The sequence below is a fragment of the Jaculus jaculus genome, chromosome 3, assembly GCF_020740685.1.
Source record: "Jaculus jaculus isolate mJacJac1 chromosome 3, mJacJac1.mat.Y.cur, whole genome shotgun sequence".
In the NCBI taxonomy this organism is placed as follows: Eukaryota; Metazoa; Chordata; class Mammalia; order Rodentia; family Dipodidae; genus Jaculus; species Jaculus jaculus.
In genome coordinates, this window is record NC_059104.1 from 166,782,208 (window position 1) to 166,802,017 (window position 19,810).

Genomic DNA, 19,810 nt, shown 5'->3' on the forward strand with positions numbered 1-19,810 from the left:
TGGTAAATTTGGGAGAAGTTGGGAAGGGAGTTAATGAGGTGAGAATGAAGAAGGGGGGGGGGGACGAAACCGCGGAGAGGAGCTCCGCGCGCTGCGAGCGAACGGGGCGGGGCGGCGGCTCCTCCGCGGCCCCCGGGCGCCGCCTGTGGGCCCGAGGCGACATCGCGCGCGCCGCGACCCGCTGCTCCCGGTCCTCGCCCGACGCCCTAAATGGAATTCCCCTCACCCCCACCCCCCCCCCGCCCGCCAGATCCTGAACTCCGCAGACCCCGCTTTGCGTAAAGATCGTCGCCAAGCCATTGCTCATCCTCCCCTTCCCAGGCCGAGAAACCGATGCCCCCGAGCATCCTCCCTCCTGTGCCCCATCCTCTCCCGGTCCTGACCTCACTACACACAGGTAGACTTGACAGCAGGACTCCCAGCATGGACACTCACTAGCTGAAAGGCTCATTTCGCAGTGAGGTGGTGGCAGTGACAGGGCCCATCACGGGGCTGGGAGGGGAGCAAAGGCGTTACTGTTAGGAGTGTGTGTGTGTGTGTGTGTGTGTGTGTTTCTTTTAAACAGAGAGCTGGGCGTGGTGCCGCACGCCTTTAATCCCAACAGAGGCAGAGGTAGGAGGATCGTCGTGAGTTCGAGGCCACCCTGAGACTTGAGTGAGACCCTACCTAGAAAGAGAGAGAGAGAGTAAGAGAAGAAAGTGGGCGCACCAGGGTCTCCAGCCACTGCAAACGAATTCCAGACGCATGAGCCACCTTGTGCATCTGGCTTACGTGGGTCCTGGGGAATGGAACCTGGGTCCTTAGGTGTCGCAGGCAAGCGTCTTAACCGCTAAGCCATCTCTCCAAGCAAAGGGTGTACTCCCACCACCACTACCGCTCTATTCTCAGAGAGGTGAACGGTGGGATCGCTAAGGCTGTTACTAACTAACCACGGCTATTGCAGGAACAACAAGAGTGCAGATCCCGAGCCGGGCTCTGCCGCCTCTCTCCTAGACCCTCGCTTCTCTCCTCCTTTCCGTCGTCCCTCCTTCTGTGCGTCTGTGGCTCGGTCGGGTTTCTCGCCGCTTGCAGTCCCGTTTCTTTTCACGCTTTGCCGGGTCTTTACGAGGGACTGATTTCGGTCGGTCCCCCACCCCGCCCCCCCGCCCCCCGCGCCCTTCCTGGGCGGTCCAGCCCGGAGCTGCGCTGAGCGACACGCCCTCGGCCGGCCGCGCTCCGGGCCGCACCTAATCCGAGCCTGACGCCGGCGGGGCGCGGGCGGTGCGGGGCGGGAGCGGACGCCCTCCCGCCCGCCCGTGCGCGCTCGGCCTCCCCGGGCCCCGACCCCTCCTTTGTAATTTGAATAAACGCCTCCCCGCCGGCCCGCGCGCCGCCTTAACCCGCCGCCCCGCTCGCTCTCCCCGTCTGCAGGCGGCGTGCGCTCCGGACCCGTGGCGGCGGCGGCGGCGGCGGACTTGGGCGCGATCCCCCCTCCTCTCTCTGCCCCCCGGGGCGCGCCCCGCTCGCGACGATGAGGGCGCGGCCGCAGGTCTGCCAGGCGCTGCTCTTCGCCCTGGCGCTCCACACCGGCGTGTGCTATGGCATCAAGTGGCTGTAAGTATAGAGACCCCGGGTGCACGCCTACGGGGCTGGCAGCCGGGCTGCCAGGGCGGCGGTGGGGTTTAAATCCAAATTGATCTGGCAGTCGCGGGGGGGCGGAGGGGGCGGAGGGGGCGGGCGCAAGTCTTTTTTTTTTTTTTTTTTAAAGCCTCGGTGGCGCTCTGGGAAATAATGTTTTGACCGCGGGCGAGTTTGAGAATCGAAACGAGAATAGTCCTGCCCGGGCTGGGGTTTTGCAAAGGCTGCAGAAGTGCGTCTGAACCTCCGCAGGCCTGCCAGGAAATCCGCTCCAAGGGGCGCAACCCCGAGGGTCTGCTCAGGCTCCTGAGCCTTGTCAACCTCCTTGACCCTTGCTTGGAGGTCTGCAGAGACAGTCCTGGCCTCTCCACCTGGGTGACCTTGGGGAAGTGTCCCGCTATCTCTAGGAGTTTCTGTGGCCTCCTCTTTGGTCCCCAGGGTCACTCTAGTCTCTTTAGAATCTGATAGGAGGCTTCCTAGAGAGCTCCCGAGCTGCCAGGGGCAGTGCCCACGTGCAGGAGGTCCTGTAGGGCATAAGTGGTTCCCCAGAGCATCGCCTGCTGTCTTGGTGGCTGCAGGCTGTGCTGGGAAGAGAGGAGTGAAATGTAGCCCCTTCCTGGAGGAACTGCCCCTGGCCTGGGAGAGATTGAGTGCAGGCTCTAAATAACTTCCGCAGTGCCCAAGTGCCCTAGGAGAGACCGATGCACTGGTGTCAGGGCTCAGAGGAGGGGAGACTTTTTGTAGGGTCATGCACGTGGGTCACTGAGATGATTTCCCGGAGTGCAGCAGCCTGCCGCGGGGGAGGTGAGGATGTTTGGCAGGTGGGTGTTGGGGAGGTGACTTGAGCCAGGGTGAGAGAGTCCAGGACAGGACACTGGTCTGCTGGGGGGGCCCCGGGGGGGGGGGCTGGAGTGCCGGAGGGCAGAGGTAGAGAGCCTGCAGATAAAACAGCAGGGGACAGATTATGAGCGTGGAGGAGGGTCTGTGGATTAACTGGAAAGACATGGTGATAGCACTGGGCCGCCAGCAAACAGTGTCGAGGTCACTGGCCCAGCCCCTTCTGGGGCCAAGTTATTAATTAATTGACGACTCCATAGGGGACCCCATCTTTCTGTGCTTCTGATTTGCAAAGAGCTGCCTGGGGGCCGTGGTCTGTCTGGACCTAGGACCCCCCCCCCACCTCATCCTCCTGCTTTCTCTTGCTGCTCACAGGGTAGGGCACAGGTTGGGGAGAGTAGCCCCCTCATTGGCCACCACCACTTTTCACAGAAGAACATGAGATGTAGGAAAGAGAAGGTTTGCTAAGAGACACAGGACTTGGAGACCCAGAACTGGTTATATGACGTAGAAGCCCAGGGAACAATGCTCTGCCCCTCTTTTCCTGTCTTTCCTGTCGAGGTTATGAGATGCACATGACTCGCTCAGCACCGAGCTGAGTTGGGAGGGAGAGGTGGGTGGCTGGCTGAGCACAGCATCCAACTTAACCTCACCCCGTAGCCAGCCCAGGCTGTGACTGAAGTGGGCACAGCTCATTGCCTGCCTTCATGACACTCCCAGCCTGTTGGGACAGACGGACATGTGATAACACAGAGTGGACTCTGGTGCCCCTCTTTGGTGGGAACTGCGGTCAGTTCTCCTCCAGGAAGGTGACCGGCCGGGCTTAGAAGGACAAGGAGCATTTGATGGGCAGAGATGGCATGTGAAGCAGGTGTCCCCAGGGAGGAGGGACTGCATGAGTAGAGAAGCTTGGGAGCAGGATTATCTTGTGTCCCCTCCGGAGCTGGGGCCACGGTGCCTTGCAGGCAGGCCTGTGTCTGAGTTGTTAACAGTGCCTGAGGATGAGATAGTCTTATCACTGCCTGGTCACAATGAGGAAGTTAAGGTACTAAGAGGGTAAGGATCTCCCACCAGGTCACACGCTGGCTCATAGTTACAGTGGGATCTGAACTCCCAGCAGAAGGCTTCTGAGGCCTTATGATTGAACGAATGCTGCAGCAGAAGCTAGAGGGGAAGTGAGAGGAGAAATGGAATTTAAGGGGAGTGATATGAGCTGGTTTGGGGGTGCAGGCCAGTGATCCCTGCTACTCAGGAGAGGGAGGAAGGAGGATTGCAAGTTCAAGGCTTGCCTGGGTTTAAAGCCAGAGTTTAAAGCCAACCTAGGTAGCTTAGGGACCCTGTCTTAAAATAAAAGAAAACACAAAAAGGGCTGGGGATATAGCTCAGTGGTAGTGCTTGCTTAGCATGCGTGAAGCCCTGGATTCAATCCCCACTACTGCAAAAAGTGGTATGTAAAGTGGGGTGTGTATAGAAACACACACACAGAGATCGAGAGAGAGAGAGAGAGAGAGAGAGAGGGAGAGAGAGAGAGAGAGCCTTGCTGCATACTATGCACTGTCTTTGGTTTTTCGAGGTAGGGTCTCTCTCTAGCCCAGGCTGACCTGGAAATCACTATGTAGTCTCAGGGAGGCCTCGAACTCACGGCGATCCTCCTACCTCTGCCTCCCGAGTGCTGGGATTAAAGGCGTGCATCACCACGCCCGGCTAGTAGGCGCTGTTTTAAGTGCCTCATGTATATGTATTTATTTAGTTCTTCCAATTTGGACTATTGGTTGTACTGTTATCCCCAGTGCTGATTGAACACAAGAGGGCAGGGAAACCTGAGAGATATTCTCCCTTACAGAGTGTCATGGCCAGTAGGGGTAGAGGTGGGTGCTGAGTTGGGCCATTGGTGACAGAAAGCCCCAGGACACTTGTACAGTGGGGGTGGGGTCTCATCGGGAGGACCAGCTGTCCAGGGACAGTCCTGGGTGGGGCAGCTCCTTGGGCTTGGAAAATGTCCTAATGATGAAAGGGACATATGACCCAGGAACCAAAACCAGATGTAGCTGAGTAGCCTAGAGTGTCCATCTGGTGGGCGACTAGGACAGCCTAAGCAGCTGAGATGGGGCGCAGGGCACAGGGTTGGCTGCCCAGCCGTACCCCAGGAGCCTACCAAGATTTGCTTCCCAAGCCCCAGGCCAGCAGAAGCCCAACCAGCAAGTGTGGGACAGATCTGGGCCACCTGTCCCTGGCTTCTCTAGTGGCAGAGGGTCAAGGGTGGTCCCTGCTTCTGTGAAGAGAAAGCCCCCCCCCCCGGGGCTAGCTGGGGGTCCCATAAAGGCTGTCACCTTCCTGGGGAGTAAGTCCCGAAGAGCCCAGCAAGGACGGAGCCTCTCCTGGAAGTCTTAAGTGACTCTAGAAAGGACGGCCACACAGTGGGGCCAAAGGAGCAGCTGACTAGGGGTGCGAGCCCGTGGTGTGAGCATCCCCTGGTCACCCGCCACAGGACTTCAGGCTCCCTACATTACAGCTTCCCAGTGGGCTGGAAGGCAGCTTGGCCTGGGGTTGGGGCGTGAGGAGGGGAGGGCTAGACTCTTGCTGGGCCCTGCTTCTCAGATTGGCTGTGAAGAGATCTGGGCAAGTCCCGTCCGCCTCAGGGCCTCTTTCTCACTTGCACATGGGATTGGCAGTGAGTGGAAGCCTCCTTCAGCTCTTTTGCTAGCAAGTGTCTGACTAAAGCTGTCAGGGCTTCCCTGGGTGTGGGGCCAGGCAGGGGCCTCTGAGTCCTAGACAGTGCTTTCTATTCGGGATTGCATTTGTAGGCGCGAGACCTTTTGTCCACCTCCGTTTCTCCATCTGCACAAGGTGTGAAAGGAGCCAGCCTGTTGTATTATGGCTCTGAGGGTCCTTGGACATGTTCCTAGGAAGGAATAAGGGACCCTATGGTCTGAGACTTCCTCAGGGGCCACCCAGCCTGTTCTGAGATCCCCTAGTTCCTAGACCTAGCGCCTCACTGAGGAAGCCTTCCTTATGGAAGGAAAGGCTCCCTAAGGCCATCCCTGGGGACAGACGGAAGCCCAGAAAGAGGTTGAACTTGCATGGTCAGCTTGGAGTCCAGGTTCCACTCCCTATGCCCTGTGGGCATCAGGCTGAGGTGTGGTTTAAGATAGCCCAAAGGGTAATGGGCAAGTAGGGCCAACAGGTTTGGGGAACAGGATCTGGGAACTCTGCTGCTTTTCCGTCTTGACTTATCAGGGTCTACAGAGGCAGAAGCGCAGGGCAAGATTGCAGAGTCCCGGGGCAGGCCTCGGCCATGTCTGGGCTTTCTTCATCCTGAAAGGGTAGCTGCTATCTCCAGGCTCAACCGTCCACCTGACTGTTGGCCTCCTTCCACCTCTCCGAGAGAAGCAACTGATGTCAGATGAACTCTGGGGGGTGCTTCTGGGGGTTTAGCGTCCCATCTGTGCCCAAGTTGCATCTACATTAGTTTCACCCAGGATTTCAGACACCCTATTGTAGACTGTGACAGCCAGAGGCATTGGCCTGGGGCACTGAAGACCTAGCTGTCAGATCTTTGGTCTGGTACGCCTCATCACATGGCCCAAGGCCTGTCTGGGGGACAGCCGTGCTCTATAGGGCAGATCCTGAAGGGAGTCGCTTCCTGGAAAGTGGCCTCACCTGCAGGCGGGACTGCGGGCGACCCTGAGAAGCCCACTACTCGGGCAGGGAGGGCAGGCAGGCGGGAGGCCCCACGGTGCACAGGACAGGAGATGCTCTGGCCCTGCAGGGCGTGGGCGTGGGCGTGGGCGGACCACCAGATTTGGAAATGGGTTGGTTAAGTGGGAGGGGGAGGGAGAATGGTGGCTTGGTGATGAGCGGAAGGCGAATCCATCTGCCCAGCTGTGTTATGGAAAAATGTCTTTGCCCACGGAGCCATGGAAATTGGATACCATGGACCGGGAAAGCGAAGCTGGGTGGGGCCAGTGGCTTAGCCAGGTCACCATGGCAGGGTGAGCGGCTGAGTCAGAGTTTGAACCACCACGTCTGAGAGACTCTCCCCGCCCCTAGACCCCGCGGCCCGGCCTTCCCCTGTGAACTCTCTGTTCCCTCCTGTCCTCTCTTCCACCTTCTCTCCCCCACACTCCTACCCCTAGATAAACCAAAATGTTTCCAATTAGGGGGTGTTGCAGCAGGCAGGCCTGCGTGCTGTCCACTAACGGCTCCCTCTGCCTCCTCCTCCATAATCCTGATTGCCTCCCCCGGGGGAGTTTAGTTAGACACAGTCATTACTGCTAATCACCACATGACCGTGTGGCCTTGGGCAGCAGGGCAGTGGGTCCGCTGTGCCTGGGCTCCATGGGCATTTGTGTGCCTGCCAGAGGCTGGCTGCACACCCTCACTGCCAGGTGCCTCCTGGAAGACATCCCTACCAGCCCAGGGAGGCAGATGCCTGAGGGAAGCGGAGGCTGAGGGGCTCAAAGGCTCCCCCCACCCCCCGAGGGTCCTGTGCCAAAGAGTCCTACCAGGTTCACCTGGCACCCATTTATGAGAGCAACTCCAGCCCTCAGGTGCCGCCTACACTCTTCCACAGGAAGGGTTCAGCTGGCATTCTGATTCCTGGCCAGGGCCCAGCTTTTGGGTAAGCAGATGCCCAGGGCAGAGCCAGGAAGAAGTCTTTCAAGCTGCTGGAGCCAGTAATGGGCCAGACAGGGCTGGAGCTCTGATCTGTCCGCGCTAAGCTTTCCACTTTTAACTGGAAAAAAATGACCTGTGGGGCAGGGAAGTGACAGCGATGGACACAGTAAGGAACCTAGAAAGGACAGGTCACATCCACAGGGCACCTCCAGCCAACTGGGAGGAGGACTGGCCTTGCTGTGGGAGGAAAAGAAGGCCTGTGCAGGGTGCTTGCCACCCCGTCAGGCTCCTCAGGTGAGACCACCATGCCAGTTGGGTCCATTTAGGCCAGAAGCCATGTGGGCTCCATGGCCCATCAGACACGTATTGCATGTCACTTGCCCTGTGGTCTGGGGGCCATGGAAGAGGGCATCACTTAGTACACCCACCTTCTGTCTCAGGATGGTTATGGTGCCCTCACTTCCCAAACCAGGCCAAGCCCACTGCCCTCTGCCTGCTTCCTGGGCCTATATTAGGTTCTATAATCGGGGGGGGGGGGTTATATGATGGGAGGGGTGTGGCAGACAGGGGCAGCAGGAAGCAAGCCAATCTGCCGAGGAGTCACCGTAGTACGTGTCTCATTCAGCCCCCCGCCCCAGCTGGCTGGCATTCTGTAGTTGGTGCTTAGGAAAGAATGACAACTGTCTGCACAGCACACAGAGAAGACCTGGGTCTCCTGCACTCCTTTGCAGCCAAGATGCCCTTGGCGATGGACTGAGGGCCCCGGTTCCGAGCGTTCCAAATGCTTTAACACATTTTCTTGTTTTGTTTGGTTGGATTTTGTGATAGGGTCTCACTTTGTAGACCAGAGTGTCCCCGAACTTGTGGCAATCCTCCTGCCTCTTCCTCTTGAGTACTGGATTACAGATGCGATTATGTCACCACGTCACCATGCCCAGCATGAGTAAAAAGCCTCTCTGCAGCCTTTAAAAATTTTTATTTTAGAGAGAGAGAGAGAGAGAAAATTGGTGTGCCAGGGCCTCAGCCACTGAAATTGAATGCCAGATGCTTGAGCCACCTAGTGGGCATGTGCGACCTTGCACTTGCCTCACCTTTGTGCGTCTGGCTTATGTGGGATCTGGAGAGTTGGACATGGATCCTTAGGCTTTGCAGGCAAGTGCCTTAACTGCCAAGCCATCTCTCCAGCCCTCCAGTCTTTTGAATGAAGAGCGTGAGGACCACAGAGGTTAGGCAGTTTACCTAAGTCACACAGCCAGTGCCCCAAACTTGAGGCCTTGCCTTTGAACTGTTGGTGGGCATATCTGGCCTTTAGACTAAGGACTCCTGGAAGAAAGAGTCCACCATGTGCATTGTGAAAGGAGTCTGGGGAGCCTTGGTACTTACTCAGTATTTCTTCTCTGAGTAGGTCAGCTTCGTTTATTTATTTGGGTCCAATAGGCATTCCTGGCATTAAGACAAGCTTGGTAGGAAAGCCCCAATCTCTTGGAACTCACCCTGGGAGATACAACTGACAAGCGTCCATGCCGAGGCTCAGAAATGACCAGTCTAAGGTCACACAGCAAGTTCATGGCTGAGTCTGCATCATACTAAAATGGAGTGCCGGCCAGGCGTGGTGGCGCACGCCTTTAATCCCAGCACTCGGGAGGCAGAGGTAGGAGGATCGCTGTTAGTTCGGGGCCACCCTGAGACTACATAGTCAATTCCAGGTTAGCCTGGACCAGAGTGAGACCCTACCTCAAAAAAAAATCATAAATGAAGTGCTGTTTAATGGTTGAATGGAAGAAATCCATTGCATGGATTTGCAACGATGTAGTAATTAAAAGCAACAGCGCGCATATGGTCAGGGCTCAATTAGCTTGTGTGGTTTTCAACATCTAACATGTAGCCGCCCGGTGCTGAGTCAAGAACAGTAATTTCCAACAGTGCGAATTAACTTGGCGGTGGCTGGGTGTACTTTGGGAAACACAGAACTGCTCTTTTATTTTTTTTGTTGTTGTTTTTTTGGTTTTTTGAGGTAGGGTCTCGCTCTAGCCCAGGTTGACCTGGAATTCACTATGGAGTCTCAGGGTGGCCTTGAACTCACGGTGATCCTCCTACCTCTGCCTCCCGAGTGCTGGGATTAAAGGCGTGCGCCACCACGGCGGCAGAACTGCTCTTTTGTTAGGATGGTTCTCCTACACCTCAGGCAGGGTGGAGGTGGCGATCCCATGTGAGGGCTGGAGCTGGAACAGCGGCATGCCCAAGGTTACCCAGGGTGGCCCCGGGGAAGCGATGCCCTGCAACGCGGTGCTTTGTTCCCCCCACCCCCCGCCACTCCATCCCGTTTCCTGGCTTGTTAAGCACAGCTGCCAGAGTCCATCGTGGGGAGGGCTAGGGCCCAAGTTTGGGGCCCTTTCTTTGCCCCTCACAGCCTGTCTTTCTTCCTTCCACTGGTGGTCTTGGGGTGTGCAGGGCGCTATCCAAGACTCCGGCAGCCCTGGCCCTGAACCAGACGCAGCACTGCAAGCAGCTGGAGGGCCTGGTGTCGGCGCAGGTGCAGCTCTGCCGCAGCAACCTGGAGCTCATGCGCACCGTCGTGCATGCCGCCCGCGAGGCCACCAAGGCCTGCCGCAGGGCCTTCGCTGACATGCGCTGGAACTGCTCCTCCATTGAGCTCGCCCCCAACTACCTGCTTGACCTGGAGAGAGGTAGGGGGCTGCGTGCCTGCGGCGGGGAGGAGGCTCCGGGCGGAAGCTCTGGGTGTTTGGATAGGTGCGTGGATTCACGGGTGGACGGATGAGTGAGCAGACGGATGGATGTGCAGATGGATAAGCCATGGCTGGATGGAGGCGCGAGGGGATGAGTCATTCATAGGTACAGGTTTCAGGCATGAGTTAGTGAATGAATAAACATCAATGAGAGAATATATCGGCGCAGACGTCAGCGTGACAGACGCTACAGGACACACACGTGTCCCAGCGCATGGGTGAAGGAGGGATAATTGCTACAGAGGCGCTCTAAGGGCTCTGCCTGCCTTACTGAAGGCCACTTTAAGGTGACCATATAATGAGACTGCTGTTGAGTCTACCCTCTGGGCAGGCAGATGGGCCCAGACAGCTGGCTGGGATAGCTTTGATGTCCAAAATGGCTAGAGGCAGCAGACCAGCTGTGAAGCACACTTCCTGGAAGAGAGGAGGGTGTGGAGGCCCCCCCCACTCGCCGGGCATCACGGAGCCAGGCACAAGCACCCTCCTGGGACTCATGTCCTCAACATCCTAACAGCCCTTAACAGTGTCAGCTTTCTGTCCTTGCTGAGGTGTGGGGATGCCAGGGCAAGCCTACCAGGTGGGTCCTGTGGATAAAGAAACCAAAGCTCCAGAAAGGGCAGGGAGAGTGACTGCCAGTTAGGAGATGGGGCCAAGATGATCCACAGCTGCAGCTGGGACTTGCTGGCTCCCCAAGCACTTGCTGGAACTGGATTCAACCAACAGAAATGTCTCGTCTCCAGTAAGGAGCGGCCAGGCCCATAAGCCTGGCACTCAAGATGAGGTTGAGGCACTTAGGAGGAAAAGGCAGAAAAATGGTCACAAAGTTCAAGGTCAGTCTGGGCCACAAAGCGAGACCTGGTCTCAAAAGAAAAGCAAGGGCTGGAGAGATGGCTTAGTGGTTAAGCACTTGCCTGTGAAGCCTAAGGATCCTAGTTCAAGGCTCGATTCCCCAGGACCCATGTTAGGCAGATGCACAAGGGGACGCACGCGTCTGGAGTTCGTTTGCAGTGACTGGAGGCCCTGGCGCACCCATTCTCTCTCTCTATCTCCCTCTTTCTCTCTATGTCGCTCTCAGATAAATAAATAAAATAAAAATAAAAAATAAAGAAAAGAAAAGCAAGACAGAAATACAACAGAAAGGCCGGGCTTTGTGGCACATGCCTTTAATCCCAGAATTTGGGAGGAAGAGGTAGGAGGATCACTGTGAGTTCAAGACCACCCTAAGACAAAGCAAATTCCAGGCCAGCCTAGGCTAGCTATCTCGAAAACCAAAACCAAAAACAAAACCAAACCAAAAAGAAATACAACAGGAAAGAGAGGAATGGAGAAGAAGGAAGAACTTGTCTTGCTTAGGAGAGTGTACATCTGCAAATGACATTTCACCAGGGCCATGATGGCTCCTCAGGCCTTAGGGAAGATGTCTTCCTTTTTGATCTTAGCTCCTGGTGGCTGCAGGCAGGCCTGGTTATGTCCTGACCTGCAGTCTCTGCCTGTGTACCCTTTGGTACTCTCTTCACCTGTATGTCCCAATTTTCGTCCTGTAAGGACACCAGCTGCTAGCTCAGGGCCCACCTGAGCAGTACAGCCTCATCTGAGTAGCAAGATGACCTCTGGAAAGACCGTTTCTAAATAGATCATGTTCTAGAGTTCTTGGGGGAGCTCCCGGTATGTATGTGGTTTTCAAGGCTATTGTGAAGCCCTTGATATTGTTTGAGGAGAATGTGCTGGAGGGTGTGAGGTGGGAGTGATAGACTGGGGGGGAGGGGTGCTGTGTTGCCCTGGTGACAGCTACACCTCCCTGCCTGGTGCTGAGGAGGTTGGAAGGAGCAAAAAGGCCTGGAGCCTGGGGTGGGTGATCCTACTCCTGGAACCCTAGATCACTGACCCACACCCCCTCCACAGGGACCCGGGAGTCAGCCTTCGTGTATGCCCTGTCCGCAGCGGCCATCAGCCACGCCATCGCCCGGGCCTGCACCTCTGGCGACCTGCCCGGCTGCTCCTGCGGCCCTGTCCCAGGTGAGCCACCCGGGCCCGGGAACCGCTGGGGAGGATGTGCGGACAACCTCAGCTACGGGCTCCTCATGGGAGCCAAGTTTTCCGATGCTCCTATGAAGGTGAAAAAAACAGGATCCCAAGCCAATAAACTGATGCGTCTACACAACAGTGAAGTGGGGAGACAGGTAACCAACCCCCCACCTGCCCCAGAGGGTGCACAGGGGCCACTGGCTGGAGAAAGGCCACCATGGGCCCCATAATGGGGGGGGGGCGGAGGGAGGGAGGAGGACCTGGTGCCCATGCTGTGCTTGCGACCTCGCTGCCCTTCCTCTCCAGCACTTGGGCTCACCTGGCCCCCTTCTCTAGGGGCATTATGGAAGTGGGAACTCTGGGCAGCTCCCAAGTTTTGCCCTTGGCTCTGGCTCTAAACTCCCTGAGTGACAATTCACTTCCTCGCTGGCCTCAATGATTCTCATCCATACACCCCTCAAGTTCCTCAGCCTCTCTGCGGGGTACAGAAAGGAGTGGGTCACAGGCCTTACACTAAGTCATCTCTTTGGGCTTAACCAGCCGTGAGTCTCACTCTGCCTCCAGAGCGCCGCTCCTTCAGCATGACTTTTACCAATGTCCTAGAAGGCTGGGGGAGTGAGAAAGAGAATGAATTAAGTTTTATTTATTTATTTTTTTTTTGAAAATGTAAACAAACTTCACAGGAATCCGTGATGCAGATACTGCCCCTGGTTGTTCTTGTAGAGTCTGAGAACAACTCAGAAAGACCCCAGCAGGGGAGAGTGTCAGGTGCACATGGCATCTCTCACACTGGTTAGGCCATTTTACAGAAGCAGCAGATGAGGTCGAAAGAACCTAAGTGGCTCATCCAAGGACATGCCATCTGAGGCATACATGTCTGTAGGGCCCCCATGTCTTCATCTGCCACTGATGTCTCTCCTGTAGGGGTTCTAGGATGTTCAGGCCATCCTTAGACCATCTGGGAAATTGAGGCCAAATCACACTGTGGGGGTCTGTATGAGGTCCTGACCAGGGACTCGGGGCTCCCGCCTTCTAGGCAAACCCATCCGTAGCAACTCAAGGAGCCCTTCACCCAAGCCTATGGCCACCCCAGCCTCCTCTTGCAGCAGTACGAGAAGGGACTTGGTCTCAGCCTCTTGAGGCACATCAGACCTGTTTCTCGGGTCATCTGCAGAAGGGGTGAGCTGTTCGCCTGCCAGCCTCAGATTGTATGAGGACCATGAGTAGGCAGTTTGGCACTGACCCGTGAATACTTTGCCCTTCCCCCACCAGACCCAGGGCAACTGAGCCTCACCAGTGTCCCGCTGCTTACTGCAACCCACTGTGCCTCCTTGAGCTCCCTCCTAGGCTTCTAGCAAGTTCTAGACTTTACACCTAGTGGGGTCCCTCAGTCCCCACTTTCCCCAATGACAGGGAGGACTCTGACACCTTGCTCAGCTTTGTGCCCCGGGGGATCTGAGGCAAGTCCATGTTCACTCTGAGCCTCAGTTCGCCCATCTCCATGATGCAGGGTGGGGGCCTGCAGTCCCTTGTACAGGGTGAAGGGGATCACAGACTTCCTGGGGAACAAAACAGGGCTTGAAGGGCTGAATACAAAGGTCCTTAAAAGGCATCTCACTCCCGTTCCTTCCGCACAAACAAGGAAACTAAGGCCTGGAGGAGACAGAGGACTAAATAATTTCCCAGGCCAGGGCTGGGGCCTGTCCTAGGCCCTGGACTCAACTGCCCCACTTTGTACCACAGCTGTGACATCAACAGCATTTTCAGAGCTGATACTCATTTAAATTTACATACCTCTTTTTGTACATATTATCTCATTTAATCTTTACAGCATTCTGTCAGGGAGGAACAAGGTGCAGACTCCTTCTCAGCAAAGGCCCTACGGGCAGAGGAGAGGACAGGCCAGCTAGTGGGTGGGTCAGGGGGAGGTGCCCCAAGTGCTCACCCTTACCCTCTTATCTCCTTCCCCACTCCTCCCCGGCTGCCTGCCTTGCTCTTTTCTTCCCACTTTTCTGACAGATCTTTCGTAAGCCCCAGATTTGTGGGAGACAAAAAGTACAGGACAATTAAAAGCCACCGGGTTTTGGAATCGTTGTCGGGTGTGGGTTCAGATCCCAGCCCTGCAACTCCCTAGCTGCACAACGCTGGGTCTCAGATGTAACCTTTCTTTCCTGTGTTTAGGACAGGGGAAAGAATGGTACCTCTGGATGGGCTGTGATGCCGGTTAGCTGTTAAAGTACTTGTGAAAAGAGAGGCTTGATAAGTGGCATCCATTATATCTGCCAACGCCACCCTTTTCCTGCCCGTCTGCCTCAGTCACCCTGGGGTGAAAGCATGACCTCCAACCTCTCCTACTTTAGAGCTGAATGCTCTGTCCCTTTAGGCTCCAGTGGGTGGTGTCCCCAATAGCACCCAGCCAGGCGGTAGGGGAGGGAGACAGGGCCCTGGCAGGCCCAGAAGGGGGTTCTGGTCAACCTCCCCAAAACCCTGCCTGTCCGCAGGCTCTGCGTGCCTCCCTGGAGACGAAGTGTAAGTGCCATGGGGTCTCTGGCTCCTGCTCAATACGTACCTGCTGGAAGGGGCTGCAGGAGCTGCGAGACGTGGCCGCCGACCTCAAGACACGCTACCTGTCAGCCACCAAGGTCGTGCACAGACCCATGGGCACACGCAAGCACCTGGTGCCCAAGGACCTGGATATCCGGCCTGTGAAGGACTCGGAATTGGTCTATCTCCAGAGTTCGCCTGACTTCTGCATGAAGAATGAGAAGGTGGGCTCCCACGGAACACAAGACAGGTGAGAACCACCCCAACCCCACAGACGCCACATCCCACACTGAGTCAGGCACCTGGGACCAGGGAGCAGCTGGCTCCCCCCCCCCCCTCAGGTGGGTCTCACTCTAACCCAGGCTGACCTGGAATTCACCATGGAGTCTCAGGGTGGCCTTGAACTCAGGGTGAGCCTCCTACCTCTGACTCCCGAGTGCTGGGATTAAAGGCGTGCGCTGCCATGTCTGGCCCAGGTGGCATTTTGAAGAGTGATGTCCTACCTGGTGCGGGGAGGGATCTCAGAGGTCCCCTGCCGCGCTCTGAGGAGTGCCTAGTATGCACCTAGCCCTGTCAGGGGCCCTCAGGATGTAGGCTGGGGAAGCCACCTTCCCCCCCCCCCCAGAGATGGGTAGTAAATTGACAGTCTAGTGAAAATAGGGAGGGGCTGCCCAAGACAAAGTAGGTGTTTGGTAAAAGTTTGTCGCATGAGCATATGAAAGCTACATGTCCGTCTTACTCACTGGACAAAAGAGGAGCTGAGAGGCCTAAAGGGAGGTAGAGACCCTGGCCATCCAAGGCCACCCAGGAAGTGCGTAGAATGAAGGAGAGTGACGCTTCTTGCCTTCTGTAGAGTGAGCCCTCCCGTGTCCCGGATGGATCTGTGTCAGCCCTCCCCCAGGCCCCAGCTCCTGCCATATCTTCCTGGGGACCACCTAGGCTGGGCTGAAGTTCCCACAGCTGGCTGAGTCATGGCTCTGGATAGGAGCTGGGGAGGGAGCCAGTAACAGCAGCTCCCAGTAGACCAACCATGTGCCATGCGGGGGCTGTTGAGGAGCCAGGTGGTGGCATTTCTCAAAGACCATGAGAGAAAGTTCTGGGATCAGAGGCATCTGGCCATCCCCAAGTTCCGAGGAAGCTAGAGCAAAAGATCTGAGTAAGCAGGACTTCCCAGAGGTACGTGGCCAGGGAACTCTTTTATTAAGGATCCCCTAATAGCATTCCACAAAGCTGGTGCTTGCGAGGTTAGAGGAATATTGAGCGGAGAGCGGGTGTCTGGGAACGTGTCTGGCACATAGTTGGTGCCCGGCCAGCATCTGCTTCCTCCACAGCCCACGTTCCTGCCTGTGAGAAGGGAGGGCTGGTTTGGGGCTCCATCCCCACAGGCCAGGGCAGCAGCTCTGTGAAGAGGCCCAGGCTCCCATCTGGAGGCCAGATTGAGATTGAGGGGGTCGATGGAGTAGGGATGGAATGGGTCAGGAGAGGGAGGCAGGAAGGACCACGGATCTGGTCTAAAGCAGCAAGGCGGATGTGAGGGGATTGGGAGGGGGAGACGTTTCTAGAACACAGAGGGGCTGGGCACAGCATCCCAGAGGACTCTGGCATGTGGAGAGGATCTCCGAGGACCCGCGAGAAGGGAAGGGTGTGTGTCCAGGAAAGGTGCAGCTTCCTGGCTGGGTCCTTAAGGACCTGAGGTTCCGCCTCACCTTCCTGCACTGGGGGATGAGCGTGCTCCAGGGTCACTTCCCCAGCGTCACCTCTGAGTTGGAGCCAGGCTGGGCTCCTTCCCATCTGTACCTCAGGCTGCAAGGCCACTTTGCCAGCCAACCCTTGCAGCCCCAGGACTTGCCAGCACCCCTAACGGAGAGCCTCACTCGGTCCGTCCTCCCTGGCTTCCACACATGTTGCCTGCTCCCTGCCTCCTTGGGGCCTGGCCCCGCAGACATCTATGCTGCTGGGGCTTCGCCACCCAAACACACACAAGATCTCCATAGCTCACCGCCACCCACGCTGCCCACCACCCACATGGAGCTTACTGTGTAAGTCGCAGCGCTCCCTACCTAGGAAGCGGGCAGGGGTCTCGGGAGCTTAGCTGTCATAGAGGAAGGAAGCCACGAGGCCTGGTCCAGCTTGGACACCAGAGGAGGCTTTCTGCAGGAGGGTATGGGGCTCATCAATCTAGGAGACCGAGGAGGGAAGGGTTTGGAAGTCAAGGAGCTTGTGACCTACATAGTGTGTGAACAGTGGGGAAGCTGAGATCTTGGCAGTCAGTACTCCAAATTCTTGCCCTCTTTTTTTTTAAATTAATTATTTATTTATTTGAGAACGACAGACACAGAGAGAAAGACAGATAGAGGGAGAGAGAGAGAATGGGCGCGCCAGGGCTTCCAGCCTCTGCAAACGAACTCCAGACGTGTGCGCCCCCTTGTGCATCTGGCTAACGTGGGACCTGGGGAACCGAGCCTTGAACCGGGGTCCTTAGGCTTCACAGGCAAGTGCTTAACCGCTAAGCCATCTCTCCAGCCCAATTCTTGCCCTTTTGCTGTGTTCCAGATAGCCTGGAGCTCCTCAGAGCTTCCCTCTGTCCCTCTCACAACCTGGATGACCGTCCCCCATCCTCCCTAGACGACCTTGCTTCCCCATCCTCACCTGTCCTCGCCACCACTTTGACCTTATTTGACACTCATGGTGGAGGCCTGGCTTGCAGACACTTATGTCAAGGAGGAAGGACTAGGAAAGGAGTTCTGTTCCTTCCTACCATGACAGGACAGACCAGTTAGCAAGAGAGCTACAGGATGGGGTTGAAGAAAGCCTAGGAAGGTCAGGTGACTTTCCGGAAGTCACCTAGCCAGCAAACAGCAGAGCTGGGACTGGAGTCCAGGCATGCCTGACCTTGGGCAGGCGTTCATCCTATCCTGCCCTTCGGCTCCTGCTCAGCCCCACGTAACGGTGACTTGCTCACGTCTCACCTACTGCACCCACACCTCCCTCCCAGCCCAGGCCAGGTATGGCAGTCAGGTTCGCATTGCTGGCAGAATTCACCCAACCAACAGCAGCTTTGGAGTGGGGGAAAGGGTTTATTTTGGCCTACAGACTCGAGGGGAAGCTCCATGATGACAGGGGGAAACGATGGCATGAGCAGAGGGTGGACATCACCACTTGGCCAACATAAGGTGGACAACAGCAACAGGAGAGTGTGCCAAACACTGGCAAGGTGGAGCTGGCTATAACATCCATAAGCCCGCCCCCAACAATACACCACCTCCTGGAGGCGTTAATTCCAAAATCTTCATCAGCTGGGAACCTAGCATTCAGAACACCTAAGTTTATGGGGGACATCTGAATCAAATCACTCCACAAGGCCTCTACGTGGCCTTCCTGCCTAGCCCCAACCTTCCATTTGAGCTGTCACTAGGCTGACAGCATGCTCTTTGTCATTACCTGGCTAGGTCCCTCCCCCTTATAGCTAACTGCCCATCTACCTGAACTAGGCTACAAAACCCTGCTCTTCTTGGGAGCTTTTCCACACTCCAGAAGGTTCTGTGCCTGGTCTACGTGAACTTGAGTAAGTTCCCTCAGCATTCTGAGCCCCGGTTTCCCATCAGTGAAGATGAAGACTGGATTAGTCATCTCTCGGGCTTGCCCATCTTGGGCATTCTGACATGCCCCTGTCCACAGCTGTGGGGGACCCTTTGTCCCTAGCTGGTACCCCAGTCCCCTGCTGCTCTGTCCTCAACTGTGCCCCCCCACACCACGCCTCTCCAGCCCCAGCCCTGCAGGAAGATGAGCTACGTGCACAGCTGCCTTTTTTGCTGGGCAGGAACTTGGCAGCAACAGGATATTTATTACCTCTCAAGGGGACCTTCCTTGCCCCTTACCCTTACAGAAGCAGTGCAGCCCCCGCTGCTGCTTAAGGGAAGGGGAGGGAGGAGAACAGTGCTGAGCAAGGAATCCCCGCTTGTCACCTACTCCGGAGAGGGTGGCCTCTGCCCTGAGCTGGGCCTGCTTCCTCCACAGAAGGGCAAAGGAATACCTCCAGGAAGATGAAACACTCCAGGGCCACTCAGATACCTGCAGACAGTGTCTAGGCCTCATGTCTTACATCCAGGACTTATCCTGGGGCTGGGGAGAGATGGCTCAGCAGCTGAAAACACTTTCTGGCAAAGCCTGTCGGCCTGGGTTCAATTCCCCTGTACCCATCTGAAGACACAAAGTGATACATGTATGTGGGTTTCATTTATACTGGCAAGAGGTCGCATGTGCCCATTCTCTCTCTCGCCTCTTGCTGCTTGCAATTAAATAATTTTTTTTTTTTTGGTTTTTCGAGGTAAGGTTTCACTCTACCCCAGGCTGACCTGGAATTCACTATGGAGTCTCAGGGTGGCCTCGAACTCTCGGCGATCCTCCTACCTCTGCCTCCCAAGTGCTGGGATTGAAGGCAATTGAATAATTCTTAAGAACAATCTTCTACTGGAATTCTCAATGTAAAAAATTCCCACCCGCAGGCAATGCAACAAGACCTCCAATGGCAGCGACAGCTGCGACCTCATGTGCTGTGGCCGCGGCTACAACCCCTACACGGACCGGGTGGTGGAAAGGTGCCACTGCAGGTACCACTGGTGCTGCTACGTCACCTGCCGCAGGTGCGAGCGCACCGTGGAGCGCTACGTGTGCAAGTGAGGCCGCACGCCGGGCCCGAGCGAGGGCGCCTCTCCACCGAGGACCCATGGCCGGCCGGGGCCTGGAGACCGACCCCCCGGTGGACTGCCTTGCAAACTCCTGATGCCCGGGAAATAGGAGGCCACTTGTGCTGTGTCTCGACTTGGAAGCCACCAGGAACAGGAGGTCTGGTCTCCCTGGGAGAGCCGGGGCATCAAAGGAAACCGATAGGATTAAAAATAACCTGGCAGCCCGCATGCTGCCTTCCAGGCTGCTCTAAGAAGCCAGGTTGGATGGGTAAGACTGTGCGCACACTTGACCTTTCAAGGCCAGAAAGACCAACCTTCTGGAATGTTCTTTGGGGCCCTGGGCCCACCACATGGAACCACTAGCTTGGGTTGTAAATTTTTTTTTTCATTTTTCCCCCCCCTTTGGGATGTGGGAGCTACAGAAATATTTATAAAATATAGCTTTTCCTTTGGGGTGGCTCACTTCAATTCCTCCTTATATATTATATATAAATAAATAAATAAATATATATATATATATAATGATCTATATTTTAAACAAGCTTTTGAAACAGCTGTGTGAAATAAATGCTGAGCAAGCCCCACACCGCCCCTGAGTCTCTGGCCTCTTCAAGTGAACCGAACAGACCCTGGGCTGGACGGGAGGATTCCAGTTTCCAGGCAAGGCGGCCTCTGATTGATGTCCTGACTCCACCCAACCCCTCCCCTCCACCTGGCCCTGGCCCCAGTTTCCCT

At 56.2% G+C, this 19,810-nt stretch overlaps 1 protein-coding gene across 2 annotated transcripts; it reads left to right on the forward strand.

Moving 5' to 3' along the window:
* Positions 1-1,462: 1,462 nt before the first annotated feature.
* Positions 1,463-19,596, forward strand: Wnt11 (Wnt family member 11). Of its 2 annotated transcripts, XM_045145557.1 has the most exons (5): positions 1,463-1,593; positions 9,523-9,758; positions 11,721-11,998; positions 14,345-14,637; positions 18,893-19,596. In XM_045145557.1, the coding sequence occupies exons 1-5, from the start codon at positions 1,511-1,513 to the stop codon at positions 19,065-19,067; spliced, it is 1,065 nt and encodes a 354-aa protein (XP_045001492.1). In that variant the 5' UTR covers positions 1,463-1,510; the 3' UTR covers positions 19,068-19,596. The 2 variants fall into 2 exon arrangements, with proteins under 2 accessions (XP_045001492.1, XP_045001493.1); XM_045145558.1 differs by lacking the exon at positions 1,463-1,593 and having other exon boundaries at positions 9,529-9,758; positions 11,721-11,834.
* The last annotated feature ends 214 nt before the right edge of the window (positions 19,597-19,810 follow it).

Bases quoted from the DNA above. Each gene is read 5' to 3' on its own strand.
- Wnt11 (XM_045145557.1), top strand. From the start codon at position 1,511: ATGAGGGCGCGGCCGCAGGTCTGCCAGGCGCTGCTCTTCGCCCTGGCG. The intron at 11,999-14,344 runs GTAACCAACCCC...GCCTGTCCGCAG, and splicing joins ACAGTGAAGTGGGGAGACAG to GCTCTGCGTGCCTCCCTGGA. The intron at 14,638-18,892 runs GTGAGAACCACC...TCCCACCCGCAG, and splicing joins TCCCACGGAACACAAGACAG to GCAATGCAACAAGACCTCCA.